Genomic DNA, 23669 nt, shown 5'->3' with positions numbered 1-23669 from the left:
CGTATTAATTGGGAGATGCGCTTCAAGCTCTTCAAAACATTTTCTGTTAGTATTAACAAATGGAGCATTTCATTTCATCAATGATTGTGACAAGCTAAACAGCCACTTCGTTTGAAACCTGCCTCGATTTTTAATTGCTATGAATGTTTTCATCACGGCCACTGTGTCCGTATGTGTAAGTGGATGCATGCAAAATGGTTTCACCCCCAACCCTGAACTGTATCCACCAGTTACAAAATGAATGGATGCTCAGACAGCGGAAGTGTGTGAGACACTGTATTAGAAGTGATTAATCCCCCTGTCATTTCATCTGTAACAAATGTATTACAGTACAAGCTAATGTCACACACGTGTGTTTAGGAGTCAACTAAAGGGCTTGAGTACATGTAATTCCACGTCGGACCAGGGGGTGGCGAAGTGCACTAATTCTCTCTCTCTCGATCTCTTGCAGACCGTTCTAGGGAAATCCTGCTCGGCTCTGGGGCAGCCAACAACGTCACTTCCAGTTCTGGTCCTGATGACATTACTTCCCTTACTGGCCTTTAAACCCGCCATCTTGTTGATACTAAAGCAGTTCTGTTTTGGACTCAGTCATATGAGCATGTCTGTCATATTGAATCAGTTTTGCAGCCGGGAAAAATTATACTTCTGGCTGCCCCAAACCTTCGCAATGTCTTATGGTCATTCCTGTTACACTAAACAGTTACAACTCACATCTGAGGCTGAGCGCATCTGAGGGAATCCGTCTCTTAAGTAACTCATAAAGGGATAAAACTGGGAATAACAAAGGCCTATGTGAGTCTGTGTGTTGGCTTTTCTTTCATTAATAAGCATATTTTGCCCAATCACACGCTGAAATTCTCCAACACACAGCACTGCCAGACATGACTTCTGCTATTTTTCTTTTCGACGTGTTGATGCGATTCTGTATCATCACCACTGTTCAGACTTTTTCATATGTAGATTTTACTCACATTTTTCTCACATTATTATTGTGTCATCCGAAGTTATTCATATATTTCTGGTCACTCAAGAATGCACTACCGACCTTGCTATGGATGTGACATCCCTACTAGCAGCACACCTAAAATAAACCGACACACTTGATGCGTTAGTATTAGCAACGTCAATAAGGGCCAGAGGTAACGGTATTGGCGTCGGGCATGTCGCCACCTAACATACATACCTAGACATAAATCTCAGGATTGGACCCCTCTTTAGGTTTGTGGTGCTCTTTACTGTTAGCTTCATTCTACATGGTTTACACTGGGTTTTATTTCCATCAGCGCTGTAATTAAAGTTGGTCCATATGTCTGACCGTTATTTTTACCTGAGAATCACGTTGGCTGACATAGTGGAGCAGAGTGGATCAGGATTCTAGCTGTCGTGATTATTTCCTGATGGTGCCCAAACTGGTTTTAGCCAATTACAAACATGCACACAAGTTTTTAAAATTAAACCGCTGCATTCAAGCTTGTTATTTGTTGGTGGACCATGTCATGTATAACAGAAATGTGCAAAAAGCTTCACATCGCTCATTGTCCAGTGGTCTGTTTGTAAACATTTTCGTTTTGTTTTGTTTTCATCAACAATAACTTTAAAAGCGTCCATCTTAGTTTTCGTCATTAACGACATAGTTCTATTTAGTTTTTGTTCTATTTTCATCACAGAAAAAATGTCGTTGAAAAGAAATTTTTGTCTTCGTTCTTATCATCAAAATTAACACTGATACATTTTTGTGTAAACTGTTATATCAAAGTTAATCTAAAGAATGGTTAAAGCTATGAAAATTCTTAGAAACTACATTTCTCCTTTTATTGGTGCGTGCAGGTGGCTTTTTCACAGGCCAGCTATGATAAAATTATATTTCATACCCGCAAAAACAACAAATAAGTACCTTCTGCATTTCAAACTCCTCAGCATCTACTGTTGCATTTCTGAAGCCTGGTTAAGTTATTAATGTCATAGAAAACAGCCCAATCCCACTGCCTGTTTCCATATGCAATGAATTAAACTGTAGATGCTCAATAATAGGTGCATCAAAATGCAGACTAAATTTGGTCCATATTTGGACTAGTTTCCTGCGTTGGCAGTATTCACATTTCAGTGGTTGATTTTAAAGCAAGCTGAAATTCTAGTGCAAACTGGGTGTAATATGACTAATTTACTTCTTACCTGGAATTTCAACACTTTTAGATATGGAATTAATTGAATCACTGTTAAGTTGTGGAAGATGGTATACTGAGACCAAGTACTTCTGTCCAGGTCCTGCGATGAACCTATTGAATGAAAATGACCACTTGTAGGTCGTAGTTTGGAGAAAAGAAAGAAAGAGGGACAGGGAGTGAGAGACAGAGAAAATATAAGTGTTACTGTTGCCGAAACATTACATATTACAATGTGTAGAACTATTTCTTTCTTTAAAGCTATACAATAAGTTGATGCCTCAAGCAAACATAGTTAAAAGTGAGCTGACTTAATTGTTGTTGGGAACTATAAAGCTTCTGGCTTAATGGGTAATTATTATTACAGCATCAACTACAGTTGACACAGCCTCAAATGATATGTTACCTACACTTTGGAATGATCTGCAAGTAACAATGCAATGCTGCATCAGTCTCAGTATTTAATTTATGATGTACAATTCATGCTACAGCTGCTGGTATTTCTGTACATAATAGATTTCAGTTTAATATATTTTTATTAGTTTGGGAACCTGGTTATTTAATCATAAGATGGTTCCACTGCATCCCTGTGCTCTGTCAATAAGACAAACATACACAGTAAGAAAAAGAAAAAAACAGAATTTACAAAGAATTTTCTTTTATTCATTGTCACACACGTGTGACTAGGAGGACATTGTATGGACTAATTCCATGCCAGGCCAGGTGGTGGCGGTGTGCACTTAACCGTCTCCTGTTCTCTCTACAGACCAGCCGCGGGAAAACCTGTCCGATTCAGAGCAGATGACGTCACTTCCGGTTCCAGCGCCCAGAAGAATATCACTTCCGGTACCCAATCTGACATCCAAAGAACATCACTTCCAGTTCCCTTACGTCACTTCCTGTCTGAGCCCTTAAAGCCGCCATCTTTGCAAACCCTCAACAGTCCTGTTTTGGACTCCGTACTGAGAACATCACTGTACTATTTAAAAAACCTTTTGCAGCCAGGAATAATATATGGGTGGCTGCCCCAAACCTTTTTAAGTGTGCGAATCTATTCATTTTACAGTGGCGTAGTCAGCAGGATTATGACCTCCTGGAGAGAACAGAAGTCAGACCAAAACAAAGACTCGACACACTATACACAATGCAACAAAAGGCAAAAATCGCCGAGTGGGGGTCAGTTGGGGTGTGTCAGGGAAAGCTTGAGGATGCTTCGACCCATCATCCTGTTAAAGGTCCGGGGAAGAGTAGAACTGGGACCCACAGAATAGAGCCTGGTGTGTCTGGGAACACACTGGGGACTTATTATGGTCTCCCGAGTATGGGGACTGCCCCTAAATATCCCACAAAAGGCAAGCTTTTTGATGAAGGTGGGAGAAACCCAGGCTGGCAGGTGAAAAACCTAATGGCTTGGACATATAAACCTGCTAAAGCAGCTAAAAAACAGGCAATGGCTTTATGGGCTAAGGTGGTTAGTTGGCTAAAACCACATAAACAATCGAGCCATCAAATAGCGGAGCAGGTGGCCTGCACTTTGTTGCTCCATACCCTGCCCAAAAAAATCGCTCAGCCGGCCTGGGGCTATACTGATATTGTCTCGCTAGCCGTGGCAATAGAACACCTCAGGGCAGAAACCGACTTGGGAGTATCAGAACGGGACTCGTGTGAACCCAGGCGTACTTGCGTCCCTAACATAGAGTCTCGTAGCTACAATGAGAAGCGTATTCTAGGGGAACCTGGGACGCGTCGGCCGGCTCTGCGAATCGATGAAGGGGTCTGCAGAGTGATATGGGGGGAGGCACGGTGTGTGCTCACTAACCCTCTGGCCTTTTCACATACGGGGGAAGTGCTAGTTAATGGAATTAAGGTTATAACTTTATTTGATTCCGGCAGTAACATTTCTATTGTTGCTCGCCATCTGGTGTTACCGCGACAGTGGCTAAAGATTAAAATCTGCATTACCTGTATTCATGGGGATGTCTGGTATTATAGATCTGCTAACTGTTATATATTTCAGGACGGTGTATTAAAAAAGTTGCCGGTGGCAGTGATGAATAATCCTCCCTTCCCTGTGATATTAGGCAGAGATTGGGTAGATATTAAAAGCGGTAACACAGACGCTTCTTCCCCAAGATCGCTAGGTTTAGTCACAGACGCAGAATCAGCACCCTCAACTTCTTCCACGCCGTGTATACAGCCAGCTGGGGAGCAGAGTTCGGCCTCTGGTGATGATGGGGAAACACCCGGAACATCTCAGCCAGATACGTTATCAACAAGCGCCGAGTCGACTCGGATGAAATCCCACCCCTTGAGGTCAAATCCGATCCCCTCACATGCTTGCAGTTTCAATTCAGGCAGACCCTGGCTTCATTTAAAAGGGAGCAGTGGAATGACGACTCCCTTAAGTTTGCAAAGAATGCAGTCGTTCTGATAGATGGCCAACACACAGTACATCCGATGCCACAAGGTCCTCACTTTGTGTTAAATAGATAGATAGATAGATAGATAGATAGATAGATAGATAGATAGATAGATAGATAGATAGATAGATAGATAGATAGATAGATAGATAGATAGATAGATAGATAGATAGATAGATAGATAGATAGATAGATAGATAGATAGATAGATAGATAGATAGATAGATAGATAGATAGATAGATAGATAGATAGATAGATAGATAGATAGATAGATAGATAGATAGATAGATAGATAGATAGATAGATAGATAGATAGATAGATAGATAGATAGATAGATAGATAGATAGATAGATAGATAGATAGATAGATAGATAGATAGATAGATAGATAGATAGATAATAACCTGTTGTACCGGGTGGCAGAACATGAGGGAGAGATAAGGTCACTGCTGTTAGTGCCACGGACTTACCGGCGACAAGTCTGTGAACTAGCACATACCCATCTCCTGGGAGCCCGTTTGGGACCCAAAAAAACACTTGAGCAGATTAAGCTCCGATTCTTTTGGCCCAGGATTAATGAGGAGGTTTGCTGCTTTTGTACATCCTGTCCGGAGTGTCAATTGAGGCAGATTCCTAGGAGGGACCGTGCTCCTCTTGTTCCATTACCCTTAATAGATGTCCCTTTAGAGCGTATTGGGGTCGACCTGGTAGGACCCCTAGAATCCTTAGCCAGAGGTCCTGGTAGATTATGCTACCTGGTTTCCGGAAGCTGTTCCGCTGCGCTCAGCTACTTCAAAAGCTATCGCATGGGAATTAGTAGGGGTCTTTGCGAGAGACAGCACCCCTAAAGAAATCCTGATGGATCAAGGGACGCCTTTTACCTCGCAGATGTTCAGGGAGACTGCCAAGCTACTTCAAATAAAACATTTAAAAACCTCGGTATATCATCCTCAAACCAACGGTCTTGTAGAGAGGTTCATTCAAACTCTCAAACAAATGTTAGGTAAGGTAGTCAACGAGGACGGAAGGAACTGTCATCAGCTCCTCCACCTCGTCCTTTTTGCATATCGGGAAGTCCCACAAGCCTCCATGGGGTTCTCACCTTTTGAATTACTATATGGACGACAACCCCGGGGCATATTAGACATTGTTAAAAGAAGGCTGGGAGGAAAAGGCCATCCCGTCAACAAATATATTGGAATATATTGCGCAATTACGTGATAGATTTGAAAATTAGACCTATATTGAAAACGCACATTTGAAATTAAGGAGAGGAAGGGACTTGTTCATTATTTGGTGAAACAACCGAATCGTCATCCCAGCGAGTGGATTTATCATGTCAATTTGCTGAAACCGTGGAAGGACAGGAATTTCAAGCCCTCCTCCGGACAGCCCTGCTCTCTCTTTGCTCATAAATTACACCTTAATTTCGGAGATAATCTGACTCGTCAACAACAACAGGAGCTCAAAGTAGTTATCCTGTCTGTTCTTGAGGTATTAAGTGAAAATCCAGGGCATGACATTGTGACGAAACCTGGGGTTATAGTCCGAGAACACCCGTACAGAATTCTCGAGGCAAAAAAGGCTGAAGTGGAGCTGGAGATCAGACGAATGCTGGACCTTGGTGTGATTGAGGAAAGTTATATTCCCTGGTCCAGTCCTATTGTCATGGTCAGTAAGCCTGATGGAAGTTGGAGGTTCTGCAATGACTTCCGTCGGATTAATCAAGTCTCCCAGTTCAATGCCTATCCGATGCCGCGAGTGGACGACCTCCTCAAACGGTTGGGTAACTCCAAATTCTAAACTACATTAGATATGACTAAGGGGTACTGGCAGGTTTCCTTAACGGAGTCCGCTAAGGAAAAGACAGCGTTTAGCACCCCTAGCGGGCATTGGCAGTATCGTGTTCTCTCATTTGGATTGCATGGGGCGCCTGCGACATTCCAACATCGGGTGGACAAAGTGCTCCGTCCTCATAATTCATATAGTGCTGCCTACTTGGATGACATTGTCATCTATTCCAGCACCTGGGAAGAACACTTACAGCAGGTTCGAGCTGTATTGCAGTCACTAGCAAAAGCTGGTCTTCGTATTAATCCGAAGAAATGCTACTTTGGGTTAGTCGAAGCCAAATATTTAGGCTATCTAATGGGCTGGGGTATGGTGAGACCACAGTGTTCTAAAATAGACGCTATTTTGAATTGGCCCTGTCCGATAAACAAGCTGCAGGCTCAGGCCTATCTCGGCTTAGTGGGTTACTATCGCCGGTTTGTACCCCGGTTTTCTGAGAGAGCAACGCCCTTGACAAACCTCACAAAGAAGGGGAGACCTAATCACATGGTATGGGATGAGACATCTGAGGCTGCATTCAGTGACCTGAAAATGGCCCTTACGTCAGCTCCTATATTGAAAGCGCCTGACTTTTCTATGCCTTTCATCCTCCAGATGGAGTCTTCGGTCACATGTCTTGGAGCCATACTGAGCCAAAGTTTCGATGGAGTTGAACACCCCATTATGTATCTGAGCCGGAAACTGCTGGATTGTGAAACCAGGTATGTGGCAATAGAGCGGGAAGCTTTGGCTATTATATGGATGATTACTCAGCTGAGATATTACCTCTTGGGGTGTGAATTCACTCTTGTGACAGACCATGTGCCATTACAGTGTATGGCCTTGCATGGGGAGTCGAATCCATGCGTCACAAGGTGGTTTTTAGATCTACAGTCTTATAAGTATTCAGATGTTTACCACTGTGGTGTACTGCAAGCCAATACCGATGCCTTTTCTTGATGCCACGACTTCTCGGACAGGTGCGCCCGACCCGATGGGTCTGGGCTGGGGGGTTGGGGGATGTGGGGGATGGGATGTCACACACGTGCGACTAGGAGGATGTTGTATGGACCAAGCAAAAGTAATTCCACGCCAAGCCATGGGGTGATGGGGAGTACTAAACCTTCTCCTGTTATCTCTACAGACCAGCCGCAGGAAAACCAGTCTGATTCAGAACAGATGACGCCACTTCTGGTTCCGGCTCTCAGAAGAATATCACTTCCGGCACCCAATCTGACATCCAAAGAACATCACTTCCGGTTCTCTTACGTCACTTCCAGTCTGATCCCTTAAAGCCGCCATCTTTGCAAACCTTCAACAGTTCTGTTTTGGACTCCGTACTGAGAACATCTCTGTACTATTTAAAAAACCTTTTGCAGCCAGGAATAATATACGGGTGGCTGCCCCAAACTTTTTTAAGTGTGTCGAGTCTATTCATTTTACATCATTTATTTATTTATTAATTTAAATCTAGTCAAATCACAGTTCTTGTTTGAGCTACTTTGTACTGTAGTTCTGATTTCACCTTCCATTTATAGTACAAAAGACAAGCAGGATCATTGAGGGTTTTATGATGCTTTTTAGAACAAGATCTGCACATAGCCATTTCACAAATGTTCTGATCAATACAATTGACTCTGTTTATCCTTTAATCGTGTACTACATTGTAGTGTTAGCTTGGGCACACACAACACATATCAGACTAAAAGACAAAACATTTCATAAAACAGATACATGAACATTTTTAGGAAATACAACAGTTATTATTTAAATGTTTCAACTAAACTGATAAATTCAGAAAAATTGTGTAGGTTTTGATGGAATTTTTAAACTATATTCAGGCCTCATACTGTACAAAGATTTCAAATTATTAATTTTTACAAGTATTAGTAGAAAGTGGCTTATTTGGAAATATTCTTTATAAGAATTAACTAAATTGAATTAACCTGATTAGGCAGAACTACTGTTTTTGTCTTTCTAAAGTCTACGACAATTTTTTTTTGTCTTCAGGGATGAAAGAGTATAGTAAAAACTGGTGATATGTCAAAAGAAACTTTATAAATTGAGAATGCTATTGAAATATTGTTAAACTATTACAATAAGGAAACAAACTATATATATAAATTACACTGTGAAGTATTAAATATGCCCATAAAAATCGATAAACACCATCCTAACCAGGTTCTAAACTTACTCCAGATGTTCAAGGGTGTTGCTTTAAATGACTAACAAGGCAATGCCAGCACAACTTGCTATTTGCCAAGTGCTGAAGGCAGCATGAGCGTTTGACAGCTACAAGTTTTTGGAACAGAAGCCTGTGACAACTTGCTGGGACTTTTGGAAAGGCAACTTAGAGAGCTAGACAGCTTTTCAGTGGCATCAAGTGTTGTGAGGATGCCGACACCTGAAAAGGTGTGCCTAGAGTTGTGAGAGAAGTGCACAAGTTGCAAAAGTAATAGTTTGTGTTAGGAAGGTCAAAGCAAACATAGAGCTACTATTCAGAAGTCAACACATAGACATCATGTTAAGTGGAAAGGGCAAAGTAGGCACCTGGTCAAAAATTAAATGAACTGTATAGATGTGCTGAACAGCAAATAAATACAACAAATGCATACCTACAAAAATGGGGGAACCACAATTAAACATAATTAATTATACACAACTTCTGCCTGCAAAGAAGCCAAAGTTATTTGCTTGCTGAACCAGTTTCCTGACCTTCATTCTTGTAAGATTTATTAATTTGATGAACTTATGTCATTGGAACATTAGAACAGGCCATTCAGCCCAACAAAGCTCGCCAGTCCTATCCACTTACTTCTTCCAAAAAAACATCAAATCTAGTTTTGAAAGTCCCTAAAGTCTACTGTCTACCACACTACTTAGTAGCTTATACCAAGTGTCTATCGTTCTTTGTGTAAAGAAAAACTTCCTAATGTTTGTGTGAAATTTACCCTTAACAAGTTTCCAACTGTGTCCACGTGTTCTTGACGAACTCATTTTAAAATAACAGTCTCAATCCACTGTAATAATTCCCTTCATAATTTTAAGCACTTCAATCATGTCACCTCTTAATCTTCTTTTGCTTAAACTGTATAGGCTCAGCTCTTTTAATCTTTCCTCATAATTCAACCCCTGTAGCCCTGGAATCAGCCTAGTCGCTCTTCTTTGGACTTTCTAGGCTGCTACGTCCTTTTTGTAGTCTGGAGACCAAAAATGCACACAGTATGCCAGATGAGGCCTCATCAGTGTGTTATAAAGGTTGAGCATAACCTCCTTGGACTTGTACTCCACACATCGTGCTATATAACTTAACATTCTGTTAGCCTTCTTAATGGCTTCTGAACACTGTCTGGAGTTCAATAGCTTAGAGTCCACTATGGCTCCAAAATCTTTCTCATAAGTTGTACTCTCGATTTTCCGACCGCCCATTGTGTATTCAAACCTGACCTTTTTACTTCCTATGTGTAATACTTTCCATTTACTGACATTAAATTTTATCTGCCACAAATCTGCCCAAGACCATTTGCTATCCAAGTCCTTCTGTAATGATATAACGGATTCCCAATTATCTGCTAATCCACCTATCTTGGCATCATCTGCAAACTTAACAAGGTTGTTATTTATATTCCTATCTAAGTCATTTATATATATTGAAAATAGCAGTGGCCTTAGCACTGACCCCTGTGGAACACCACTCTTAACACAGGCCAATTCTAATGAGGTTCCTCACACCATAATCCTCTATCTACTTCCTGGGTCTGAGCCAATTCTGCATCCATCTTTTAGTTTGATGCCCAACCTCTTATGTGGCACCTTATCAAATGCTTTCTGAAAGTCAAGATAAATAATATCATATGCTACACTTTGATCATGTCAATGCTGAAACTGATTTTTGTATTTGAATTTGAACTAATATTTCATTGCAACTGGTGGAGGAGAGAACGCTTAAAGCATGTGCATGCAGCATGCAGTGATTAATGTAGTCCACAGCAAAAGTGTTCAGAAAATGATGAAGAATATATAGAGACTTTGTACAGTCAATAAAGAGATTATTGAGTCTAGCAATTCTGAAAATAAATTGTCACAATTATTGAAAGAGGAAAAGAGGAATGATAAATGTCAAAGCTTTGTGTAGTCTTATTCCTTCCAGTAATGATAATCCCAATGCAGTTATTTCTGAGGACTGTTTATATCTTTGGACTGAACAAGTTAAACTTATGGTTGAGGAGAGTATTGCAGTTATTCATATAAAGACATTAAAAAAATTGTAGAAAGTCTAAAGGAACATATTTTAGACATTATTCAGGCTATAAGAATGGCAAATCCCACAGTTCCTGTTTCAGTATATTCAGTAGCTCTAGAGGAAAGCTTTGGGATGATGGAGTCTGGCGAAGATATCTATTTTGATTTTAGAATGCTAAGGCAACAGTCAGAGGACAACTTCCCATAAGAATAGAGAGCTCTAAAAGTGCTGAAGAAAGGAGGTTTCCAGCCAGCCTTGTTAAAGCCCAAATAGAGGCACTTATATGAGGAACCACAGGGTTTGAACTTATGCACTTGCTTTGTAGATTGAGGAAACAAAAAATGAACCCTCTTCTTTCTTAATATTTTTTACCCAGATTCAGGAGGGGAAAAGTGTGAGGAGAGGAAAATGTAGCAAAGGTTACATGTAGCAAGGTTAAAATGTAACAAGCTCAACTCTGCTTATCTTAGTGAAGATATTAAACAAAAACAACTAGAACTGAAAGCCAGGCAAAATTAAATCTAGCAATTAAAATCCAGTGTAGAAGAGAGGACTGGTAAAAAGCCCTGGTTTCCCTCTGAAGGATTAACCAAAAGAAAACAAAAGAAAAAAGGCTGGGCTATGACAGACAGTGGCCGAACTGAGTAAAGGAAAACGGAAACAAGTTCTAAAAGTGCAGTTCAATGTTAAGGCTATAACAATGAATGTGAAACAAAAATGAGATGGCAAAAGCAGCAAAGCTAGAAGTGACAATAGCAAAATAGAACACCTAAGATGGTTGGGATTTGGGCCTCTAAGTGTGGTATAACAACAACAGCACTGTACCTTTGTCCAATTAAAACAAATAATGGAACAAATGTTTACTTCTATAGAAGTTATCTGTGTGGATACAATGCTTTACAAATAATAATAATACATTTTATTTTTATATAGCACCTTTCCCATGCTCAAGGCAGAGTATACAGTATATAGCATTGTACTAAACCAGATAAATAAAGAAGATTAAAACAGTAAATTCAGAGAAAAGTCTAACAGACAACATAATTGATGGTCTTGCACACACACACACAGGTTACATGAGCATCTTGACACAGAGGTAAACTGAGAGAAGGGTAATAAAGTCAAGTAGAGCTAAAAGCCTTCCTGAACAGATGAGTTTTGAGTTGTTTTTTTAAAAGAATTCATGGAGTTAGCTGACCTGATTAATTTCGGTAGGTCATTCCAGAGTCTGGGCGCTATACAGCTGAAGGTCCTGTCACCCATGGAGTGTAGATTAGTGTGGGGCACAACAAGATTACCAGAATCAGAGGACCTTAGTGGGCGGACAGGCACATAGTGATGGAGAAGATCACTGATGTAGTTTGGCGCAAGGTCATTTAAGGCTTTGTAGGTTATTAGTAGAATTTTATATTCGATTCTGTAAGACACAGGGAGCCAGTGAAGGCGAAGCAGGATGGGTGTTATGTGCTCGCTGCTGCTGCTCCAAGTAAGGACTCTTGCAGCTGAGTTTTGAATAAGCTGGAGCTGTGGTATAAGATTAGAAGGGGCACCTGCCAGTAGGGAATTACAATAATTGATGCGGGATGTGATAAAAGCATGAACGACTTTCTCAGCATTAGAAAAGGAGAGGAAGGAGCGAACATGTGATATGTTACGGAGGTGAAAGTAAGAATGTTTCTTAATGTGATTTATGTGGGCAGAATAAGAAAGGGAGGAATCAAAAATAACACCACGATTCTTTGCAGTAGAGGCAGGTCTGATGAGATCACCACCAAGATGGACTGCGAAAGAGCTCATTTTATTAAGTTGCACTTTAGTCCCAATTTGCAGGAGTTCAGATTTGTTGCAATTTAATTTTAAAGATCGCACTTTTTGAATTCACAAAGTTTGCTGTTTTTGTTATAATGACATTTTTGAACCTCCTGTTCGTGCTGCTGGAAATCCACCGCGACAGCAAATAATCTAGAAATCTGAAGCAAAACGACCCGATCGAAAAATCTCTTCCCATGAGTTGCACTGCGAACCCGAAGTCCATTCCTCCTGAAAAATATTCAACACCCCTCACAGTCAGTGGCCAAATAAAAGTTCGAACAGACTTAAGCCGGTAGATGCCTTAGCAGCAAACAGGAGAAAGGGAAAACAGTTCCCCAGGAGGTCAGGTCATCATGGGCCACCCTCTGAACTACCTGTTTCAAAGTCTTGTTAAATCGTTCACTCAGGCCATTCATCTGCAGATGATAAACAGTGGGGCTCAATTGTTTAACTGCAAGGCTCTTACACAGCTGCTTCAAGACATGTAAAGTAAAGGGCGTACCCTGGTCAGTTAAAACCTCATGAGGAATGCCAATATGCGTGAATATTTCTGGGAGAGCCTTAGTAACAGCTTGGGCATTGGCCTTCCACTGAGCAGCCACCTTGGGGTATCTTGTTGCATAATAAACCTACACAAGCATAAACTGATAACCATTCTTACTCTTGGGAAGTGGGCCAACAATATCTAACCCAACCCTTTCAAAACAGACACCCAAAAAAGGCACTAGTGAAAGGGGAGCCCAAGCAGGTCTCTGAGCAGAAACAATTTGACAGTCAAGGCAAGACCTATAAAACTGCTCCACATCTCAGCCCATACTCAGCCAATAAAAGCATTTCGAAATGCAATCCCTCGCCTTCTCCATGCTGAGATGACCCTCCAAGACATGGGTATGACGAATTTTTAAAACCGTCTCTGTATGCCTGCTTGGGACCACCAACTGTTCAATCTTCCCTTCCCCTAGGCAATCAAAAAATCACCAGACATAAGAAACCATCCTTAAATAAAAAGTGTGGTGTTTTGAAATACAGGCTCTCCAGCTCCAAATAGAGTCATTTGTAATATGTGCTTGTTTAATTGCAAAGTCTAAGCTGCTGTCGGTCCATTGCAGGTAGGCAAACTCTGTATGAGCATCACTCCCCACTCTCCCAGGGCCCGACACAGCACCCAGTTCTTCTCCAGCCATTGTTTCTCTGGGGTCTGTAGCTGCTGTCAGGCTTGTGGAGGTTGAAGGTGCGAGTGACTGATGTGAACAGTTCTCCAATTGTCCTGGACCCTCAAGTGAGGGTTTGTCCCCCATCTCACTGGACAAATCAGGTTTAATCTCTATGCTGGCTCCTTGACCGACCTTGTCAGCAGTGAGCCTTTCCCTATCCACTACAGCTCTGCAGGTGGTTAGAGAAGAGGGAACATTTAAAACCAGCCACTGACCTGGCCTTACGCTCACTTTCTGTCTCCTCTCTTGTGCAGGAAAGCTATCTATTCTTTTGAACTAAGAAGGGAGCAAATGCAGGACTACAACATTGTCATTGCTTACATGCTGCTTGTGCTTGAGTGATTTGAGAATGTTCCTGTCTTCAAAAAAATAAAGCTGATTTTTTTGTAAACTTGGACTCGCCTCCTTCTCTCTTGTGCAAACCTATGATCCACACATCACAAGATATATAAATATATACTGTGACGGACGGCTGAAACCCTTTCCCGGCCAGGAGGCCATCATACAGGAAGGACCTGGGAAGCAGATGTTCACATGGTACTGCCTCCCCTGTTTTGCAGTGGTGCCTCGGATTCCTTCAGGGCTCTACTGGAGTTGGAGTTTGGCACAGCCCTGTTGGGTTTAATGGTGGCCGCCATTTGTAGCTGCGGAGCCCTACTATACAGTATGTATATACTATATATATATGTAAATAAATAAAAATGCATGAGTGTGTGTGTGTGCGTGTATGAGAATATAAATATTTCATGGTGCTATGTGTTCAACACTGTGTCATGATTATGCTACATTTTTTTTGTTTTAAAGATCTATGTACATAATGCATGGTCTTTTTTCATTGCATTATTTCTGTTTTTGTTACTCTCTGAACCATTAAATTTTTTGAAAGATTAGATCAGAAAGATAAGCAGTAGAGTGAGGCAGAGGTATTTTATGGCAAGACAGGAAGAGGTCTCTGTACAGAACTTAGGTTAATAAACAGGAGATAAACAACTAAAGTAAAAGGAAATGGCAGACTCAAAGTCAGTGAAAATATCAAAAGCAACATTTTTTCTTGAAAGAAAAAAAAATATAACAAGCAAAAATTTGCCTTAGTGGAAAAAGATATTTTCCTTTGTTAAAATAAAGTGCAGACAATTACTTAACTTCTTGCTTGCTTTTACATAGGATGGCTATCAAAAGTACACAACTATGTCTCTGTACCATCACACAAATGCATACACACGAAACATTGCCATTATCATTGTACAACATTAAAATACTATAGGGGGAAAAAAAGAAGGAAAAAAAAAGAAAATCATAAGAGGATCAAATTATATTATAATTTCCTGATATTTATGTGTAGTATTGTGCAGTATTTTAATTATACTATATTTGTAAATATGTTACACACTCTCATACAATAAACACAAGTGTGCTTCATAAAAATAAATGTAACTGAATTTTATTTTCAGTAAACTTTAGTAAGATAATGTAACTTTTTCTTTGTGAACAAAACTACTGATTCTGTCTTACACTTTAAGTGCAGTCTAAGAAAATGTCTCAACAATAAAGTATTGTACAGCAAAATATTGCAGAATTTCACACAAAAAAAGACATAAGGGTATCCTAAGCACTGGATAATGAACTGAATGATTTAATGTCACTGAATGATTTAGGGTAACACCATCAGATTAGTCATCCTATTTACAATGCAACACTTGAACGTCCCTTACACACAACCTCTCCCTCCACTTCTATCTGTCTGTACTGCCAACCTTTGATGCACAGCAGATTAAAACATCTGCCAAATGTCACTTCTCAAACCTTACTTTGCACTGGAAGAACAGACTAACATTGTTAAAGAAAATTTTTCAAGAAGGAGAGAATTCACAGTTTTAACTTTTGAGGCTTGACAGTCTGGTGACACTAAAGCAGACTTTTGTGTTTATACAATTCTATGTCTATAATATTTTTCACTGTGCAATTTTTAATAGCATTCATTAATCATTTGTTGCAATATACTTACATAGTTTATTTGCTGAATAATGCTGAAAAGGTACCAATTAATTTGTGATTCTTTCAATGCTTCCACTCATGTTTTGTATGTTACCAATTCTAAACTGTACATCAGTTTTAAAACCTAATTAAGTTCAGAGTTACAGGGACTGGAGCCTATCCCTGCTGTCTCTAACAACTAACCCAGGACAATGGACCAGTTTATTGTAGGGAACAAAAACACACATCCACGCTCATTCATACCGATCCAATTTAGAGCTGCCTTCAATACATATTTTTGAGATCTAAGAGGAAAACTGGAGTTTCTGGAGTTCCCCCACAAAGACACAGGAACAAAATGCATATTCTACTAAGAAGTTAAACATACATTTTTAAGTCAGTATATGACACATATTGTATAAAATGTACTCAGAAATTCCAAAATATACGAGATGTGATCAAAAAGTTCAGTGAATGTTGATGCAGAGCACCATCCAAGAGCAATGCAAAACAATTCAATGCAGGTTCTGACATGTCCATCCTAGAGCCTAGTTTGTGACAAGTTTCAACTTGATTGATACTGTCAGTCATTTTTGAGACACTGTTGAGTTCAAGTGTGTTTGTCGTTAATAATGGATATCGAGCAACGCATTAACAAGAAATTTTCTTTCAAATTGCAAAAAGCTCAGGAAACCTATCAGATGTTAAAATCGGTTTATGGTAACACTGTTTACAAGTGGTTTGATCAATTTCGTAATGGATCGTAAAAAAATCAGGACGTCCTTCAACATCAATAACCGAGGAAAATGTTGAAATGGTTTCATTCTTCATCATGACAACGCTCCTTGTCACACATCCCTTCTAGTACGACAATTTCTGTCGAATAAAAACATTACGCTGTGTCCACATCCACCTTATTCACCGGATCTGGCACCGTGTGACTTCTGGCTGTTCCCTAAATTGAAAATGACCTTGAAAGGCAAACGATTTCAATCCATTGAGGATATCCAGGCAGCCACAACAGCGCAACTAAAGACACTCTCGAAAGAAAACTTCCAGAACTGCTCACAAAGTGGCAGGAGCGTTGGGATAAGTGCATTCAAAGTGGAGGAGAGTATTTTGAGGGTGACTAGTAGTGGTAAATCTTGTACTGTAATAAACATTTCTTTTTTAAAACATTCACCGTATTTTTTGATCACACCTCGTACATTTAGACTTTTTAAAATTACAAAGTTTTTATAGAAAGTGAGGACTACTGTAAATATTTCTTACCGGCTGCTTGTTAAAGTTGACTTGTGATGTAATCTTATTATGGAACATATAATTAATGCAGAACAATGAATTGTCAGATGCCTGCAATATTTTGACCTGAGCTCCTTTAAGATACTTGATGCTGGCTTTAAAGAGAAAAAAAAATCATTTTAAATATGTATGCAGATGTACTAAATACAAAATACTTATTATGTACAGGACAATAATTTAAAAATCAGATTACAGTAAAAAGAACTATAATCAAGAAGCACAATTCAAAAATACAAATCAGAGGTATTTTCAAACTGACACCACATTATTTATTCAGTACAAAAACATAAAATTGGTTAGTAAAAAAAAAATCAATATCTGCAGATGTAAGGAGAGATAAACTTCACAGATGGTAACAAACATATTGACAATATATTACCTTTTTGTTGAACACCACTCATTTATTGACTTACTTTCATCAGATTTTTTTTAAATCAACCTATCTCGATGATAGACCAATCCATTTCCACGAAATATGCAATTAGTAGCACTAGCTGGATTGTATTGTTATGAATTACAATGCTGCTTGGCAGATCTTGAACAGTTGGACACTTCCGGTGTGCAGTCTGCATGTTTTTCTCATGTTTAGATAGGTTTCTCTACACATTCCATATCATGCTGATAGCTGAATTAACTACTGTAAACTGGTTCAATGTGAATTAGTACAAAAGTACATGCTGCAATGGACTAGTATCCTATAACAGTGTGGCTCCTTTTTTGTGCTAAAGAAAGCATCTACAGTATCTTCTCTGTGATCCTGTAATAATTGAGGAGGTTCACAAACTGAACTGCATAGACATCCATCTCCTATAGTAGATACTTTTATTTTCTTCTGAGGAATTCCAAAATGATTTTAAGCCAGTAAACTGATAAATTTTTTCTAATATATTCTGGGTTTACCCTGGTCCTCTACCAGTGGACTTTGCCTGATACACTCAGAGTGCAAAGCACTGGCATTGTAACTACAAGTCTAAACCACCTCAACTAACTCTTTTCAATCTATAAAAGTACCAGCTCTATTCGAAATCCTGCTGCACTGCTGAACTTCTCACCTTATGTGAACAGTGAACCACGCAGCCCTGCCTGCATGTTAACTCATTTTAACCACTTGTCCTGACTACCAAAAGCTCATGATGATAGGTGAGTAAAAGAATTTGGACTGACAAGTAAGATGAAAGCTTCATCCAAAGATTTATTTCCCAATTCACTACAATGGCCTGCAGAACAGCTGCTGCTGCACCTGTAAGGCTTACAGTAAATGTCTGCTTTCCAACTGAAATCCTGAAGGACCCAACACAATTTTTTGCGGCACAGGACTAAAATTAAATAGTAGTGAATAATAATAATAATAATAATACATTTTATTTATATAGCGCCTTTCCCATGCTCAAGGCACTTACAGAATATAATAAAGAACGGCAGAATATACAGTATATAGCATTGTACAAACCAGATAAATAAATAAAGAAGATTAAGACAGTAAAGTCTGAAAAAAACAGACAACATAATTGATGGTCTAGCACACACACACACAGGTTACATTAGCATCTTGACAGAGAAGTAAACTGAGAGAAAGGTAATAAAGTCAAGTAGAGCTAAAAGCCTTCCTGAACTGATGAGTTTTGAGTTGTTTTTTAAAAGAATTCATGGAGTCAGCTGACCTGATTAATTTTGGTAGGTCATTCCAGAGTCTGGGCGCTATATAGCTGAAGGCCCTGTCACCCATAGAGTGTAGATTAGTGAGGGGCACAACAAGATTACCAGAATCAGAGGACCTTAGTGGGCGGGCAGGCACATAGTGATGGAGGAGGTCACTGATGTAGTTTGGTGCAAGGTTATTTAAAGCTTTGTAGGTTATTAGTAGGATTTTATATTCGATTCTGTAGGACACAGGGAGCCAGTGGAGACGGAGCAGGATGGGTGTGATGTGCGCGCTGCTGCTGGTTCGAGTAAGGACTCTTGCAGCTGAGTTTTGAATAAGCTGGAGCTGTGATATAAGATTAGAAGGGGCACTTGCCAGTAGGGAATTACAATAATCGATGCGGGATGTGATAAAAGCATGGACAAGTTTCTCAGCATTAGAGAAAGAGAGGAAGGAGCGAACACGGGATATGTTACAGAGGTTAAAGTAAGAAAGTTTCTTAATGTGATTTATGTGGGTGGAATAAGTGAGGGAGGAATCAAAAATGACACCAAGATTTTTTACAGTAGAGGCAGGTCTGATGAGATCACTGCCAAGATGGACTGGGAAGGAGCTCATTTTATTAAGTTGCATTTTAGTCCCAATTTGCAGGAGTTCAGTTTTATTGCAATTTAATTTTAAAGAGTTCTGCTCCATCCAGGTTTTAATTTCACTAAGGCAGGTTGTGAGCTGAGAAAGCTCTGATGAAGTTCCACTTTTAACATTGAAGTAGAGCTGGGTATCATCTGCATAAAAATGATAACCCAATCCATAACTACGGATAATATGGCCAAGGGGAAGCATATAAATACAGAAAAGCAGAGGACCAAGGACAGAGCCCTGAGGGACTCCTTGTGTGACTGGCACGGAGTTGGATCTGCTGTTGCCAAGACTAACAAACTCTTGCCTATCAGTCAGATAGGACTTGAACCACTGGAGGGCAGTGTCAGAGATACCCAGCATGTTCTCCATTCTGGACAGCAGGATGTCATGTCTGACTGTGTCAAATGCTGCACTGAGGTCTAACAGAATTAATATGCTAGTTTGTCCAGAGTCTGCTGCCATAAGCAAATCATTGGTTACCCGTAGCAGAGCAGTTTCACAGCTGTGCCGCGCCCTGAATCCAGACTGAAAGGGTTCCATCAAATTATTAGAGGTTAGGTAATTGGTGAGTTGGGAAGCTGCAACACGCTCAAGAACTTTTAACAGGAAAGGTAAGTGGGAAATAGGCCGGAAATTGTTAAGATTGTCAGCATCAAGGCCAGACTTTTTTAACATTGGGGTTACAGAAGCAATTTTAAAAGTGAGCTGCACGGAGCCAGTGTCAAGGGATGAGTTTATTATTGTTGTAATAGATGAAGGTGAGCAGGCGATATGATCAGTTTCATTAGAACATTATGAAACATAATGAAACCAGCCTCACCATATAGCCTGACACCTATGCTGGTGCCCTCTTTTTAAAAGCAGTTTTGTGCTCTTCGGAGTGAACACAAACTTTCAGTCACACATACCAGTTCTTCTGATTGCACATTCAGCTTCTTACTAGTTACATCAAAAATGGTTAATTTATTTATTCATTTATTTCACTTGTCTTTAGCTGTGCACTTTTTGAGGCACCTTTCATGCTAGTATGTTTTTATGGACTACTCCTCTAACTTTCTCCTGAATCAAACTACAATGTGTGCTTTTCTTTATACAAACCCTGTGACGCACACAAGTTATTCTACATGTGCTTTCAAAGTATATACATGTCTATACTATTTTAAGAATCCACTTAGGTTATGTGCCCAATTCAAGTGCCTTTTAAAAGGAAAAGCAGGAATACAGTCAGGGACCTCTAATATGAGGCATTCTTTTCCAGGATACAATTAGATTTGAAGGTATCAGTTCTCACCCTAACTGTATCAGTTCAGCTGTGAACTGTTCCAGTGCATACTGAACAATACAGTCTAATAGGTCAAGAGGTCAACAAGATCTGCAAACAGCAGAGATGCAACAAACCACATACCCTCCAAACATCAGCAGCATCTTGATGTATTACCCATAAAAGCCAAGACCAAGAAAGGAAACAAGAGACACAAACAGAATTCAGTGCCAATATGGAAATGACATACCAGGACGTTTGCAAACACAACTCTCAAGGACAAAGAGCAATGGCCCTGGAATACCATACCATTACAACACCCATACAAAGAATACACTGTCAAAAGTTTTTTCTAAATCCACAAAGCACAAAATAGACACTTTTGTGTAACGCAAGCTGCAAAATCAATCAAATCAATATCTGAATAATTATTAGGAACATACATAGAATATAAATGATAGAAAACTGCACTTTAAAGAGCTCAAGAAGCTTAATACTATAAGCAGTTGAAAGACTAAATGAAAGTTTGCAGTCTGACAATACTACAGCCTGTTGATGGTTGAGATGGATAAGAGAGATATAGGATCAGAAGGATAGCAGATAAGCAGAAAGTCTAAGCATTCCAAAGGCGTTTTTAAAGGTAAGCATCATAATCACTCTAAAGTTACAGGGTAAATGTGATGCAAGCAAAAGCATGAAAAGTGTAAGCTCATCCATCACAGAGACTGCTTTATTCTTCTCATCCCAGTCAGACAATTTGTTACATTTTAAATACAACTTCAGCTGTGATGAAGTTCTGTCATCACAAGACATAAAGTAAACAAAATAAAAACAAACATAAATAAACAAATAAAATACAAAAAAGAAAAAGTAGTGAATGTTGGGCACAGCAAAATGTTAATCTCCCCCACACCCCCACCCCCACCTGGAGCAGGGTCAGATATTGTCAGGGTTATCCTAGTGTTAGCTATAATAAGGTATGACATTAGCTAGTTATTTATTTAATTTGCTAGTCATTGATATTCTATATTTATCACCCTACAAGGTAAGTACCATTTTCTGTTCCAGAATGCAGCAGCAGGTCTCAATATATGCTAACAATCTGGCATCTACCCCTCTCCCATCCAATATTGGTCAGCAAATGCATAGTCTTATACAGTAACAATCAGATATCTAAACATGATTCAACCCCAACCCACCCCATGTACCATAGCGAAAACCATATATTAACAGCACAGAAAAGTTTGTGATAGACCGTCTAAAATGTCCAGGGTTCTCCATGTCATGGAGCTGGCTTTCCTGATAACTTTGTTCAGACATCGTGCTTCTTTTGAAATCAAGTTCTTTTGAGCTTCCACAAAAGACTGCAGCATAGAACACCACACTGGCTACTATGTACTAGTTTCATATGCTCTAAATGAATAACAATTACAAAAACGACAGTCACACTCATTTTGATCTAATGTTGCTTAATGATAGGTAATATTTTTTTAATGAGTTCACAACAGGATATATTTTCCCTATGCTCTTTCCATTTAAATCAAGATGAATGTGTAGTAGCATGTCGTAAACTGAGAGAGAGTGAGAAGTTAATTACCAAGGCACACCACCGTTTATGGGCAATCAGATGGTCAGTTGAGTAACCTGGCTAGAAGCACAAAACAAAAACAAGACTAGCTGCAGATTAGTTAAATTTGGTACTGATCTAGTTCTTCTGTCCACTGCAACAGAAGATCATTTTCTCTTAGAACCATACAAAGTAGTCTGGCCTTCTTGATCTGCTGCTAGCACGGTACTCTATCAGGTATGCTGCAACAGATCTATACAGTCCAAAGGATGTTTTAGTTTGTTAAGGAAAAAGGAAACATCTAGAGCAGATGCCTCCAACACCCTAAGCTCCAGAAGGGGTACGGATTTTAGAATGGAGCCCACATCAGCAGGAAAAGAGAGGGAGGATGAATAAAACAGATCATACTAGAAATGAAAGAAACAGTTATACAACATGTCTGGGTTAGTAGTAAGAGAACCCTCCTTGGTTTTAACGGCCAAAGTCGAAGAAAATGAATCACATTTCTGAAGCATGAGAGCCATAAGTTTTCTGGATCTCGATCCCAAAATATAGTAGCGCATCATGGTGTGGTGAACCAAAATCTCAGCACGGTGTAAGGGCAGAGAATTTGCATACCAAGCCACTGGCAAAAAGCAATAGAAGCAACATGAAGGAAACCTATAACCTATCTAGCAAAAAGGAGGATCTTGAGTTGACCCGGCATTGTCAGAAATACATTTTTCAAGCTTAGGAGCCAAATAAGTGATGCATTTAGGGTTCTGAAGTTGTATTACAATCTCCATTGTGGTGCCTGAGAGAACAGGGAGGGCAAAAACATCTGAAGTGTAGCACATTTATAATCAGAGCGGTTGAAGTTAAGAGATTAGCATTAGTAATAGAAGCAGCTAGTGAGCAAGAAACAAAAAATATAATCACTGTGAGACTGGTACTTAAAGCAGGGAGAAAAAAAAGATCTCTTTAACAGAGGGTTCAATTAAATGATACAAGTCATTCGGATTAAGATCAGCAACATATTTACACAAGCTGCAAGCAGAAGGTAGGAATCCATGCTCCAGAAGAGAAGAAGATTTACCAAGGTCTGGTTCAAGGACAGCATTAGCACCTGTGTCAATAACAAATCTATAATCATGAAGTTAAAGAATTTGTCTAGTCAAGTCCTGAAAGAAGGTGCATTTGATAGGAGTGGGGGCATACAGAGCAATAAATCCAATCTTCTTACCACTAAGCTAAGATATTAGATACCAGTACCTACAATTAGAATTGCATCCAAGTCACAGAACCTTGAGCAGAAAAGGGGGGCTGTAGAAGTATTGCAACTCCACACTTGCGGGAAGGGGCAGATGACATTGAGACAATAATGTATTGTTTAGATGCATCTTGATTAGGGACAGGTTGTTGTTATGGCATCATATAGTCAGGCCTTTCACCTCCCTGCTGTAGGCAGCCTAATTGGTTGTATTGGGGCTACATAATAATATTTGTTTTTATCTGTGCTGAGAGTTTCTTTATTTTCAGATATTGTGTGATGGACACAGCTTGCAGGTCATGTTTTGGCTCATTTTATATCTCATTATTGTTTGACTGCTAATTAAG

At 39.6% G+C, this 23669-nt stretch overlaps 1 protein-coding gene across 1 annotated transcript in view; it reads right to left on the bottom strand.

The window, feature by feature from the left end:
* The window catches only part of il17ra1a (interleukin 17 receptor A1a), an 81231-nt gene that overhangs the window by 20958 nt on the left and 36604 nt on the right, over window positions 1-23669 (bottom strand). The window contains exons 4-5 of the mRNA XM_028807924.2: window positions 16932-17056; window positions 2176-2299 (exon numbers count right to left, since the gene is read on the bottom strand). Of these exons, the coding sequence (XP_028663757.1) occupies window positions 2176-2299; window positions 16932-17056 (249 nt within the window). The remainder of the gene's footprint in view (window positions 1-2175; window positions 2300-16931; window positions 17057-23669) is intronic.

This window comes from Erpetoichthys calabaricus, chromosome 1, assembly GCF_900747795.2.
Source record: "Erpetoichthys calabaricus chromosome 1, fErpCal1.3, whole genome shotgun sequence".
Classification (NCBI taxonomy): Eukaryota; Metazoa; Chordata; class Cladistia; order Polypteriformes; family Polypteridae; genus Erpetoichthys; species Erpetoichthys calabaricus.
Note: the sequence above shows the minus strand (reverse complement) of the source record. Positions and strands in the feature narration are given on the sequence as shown.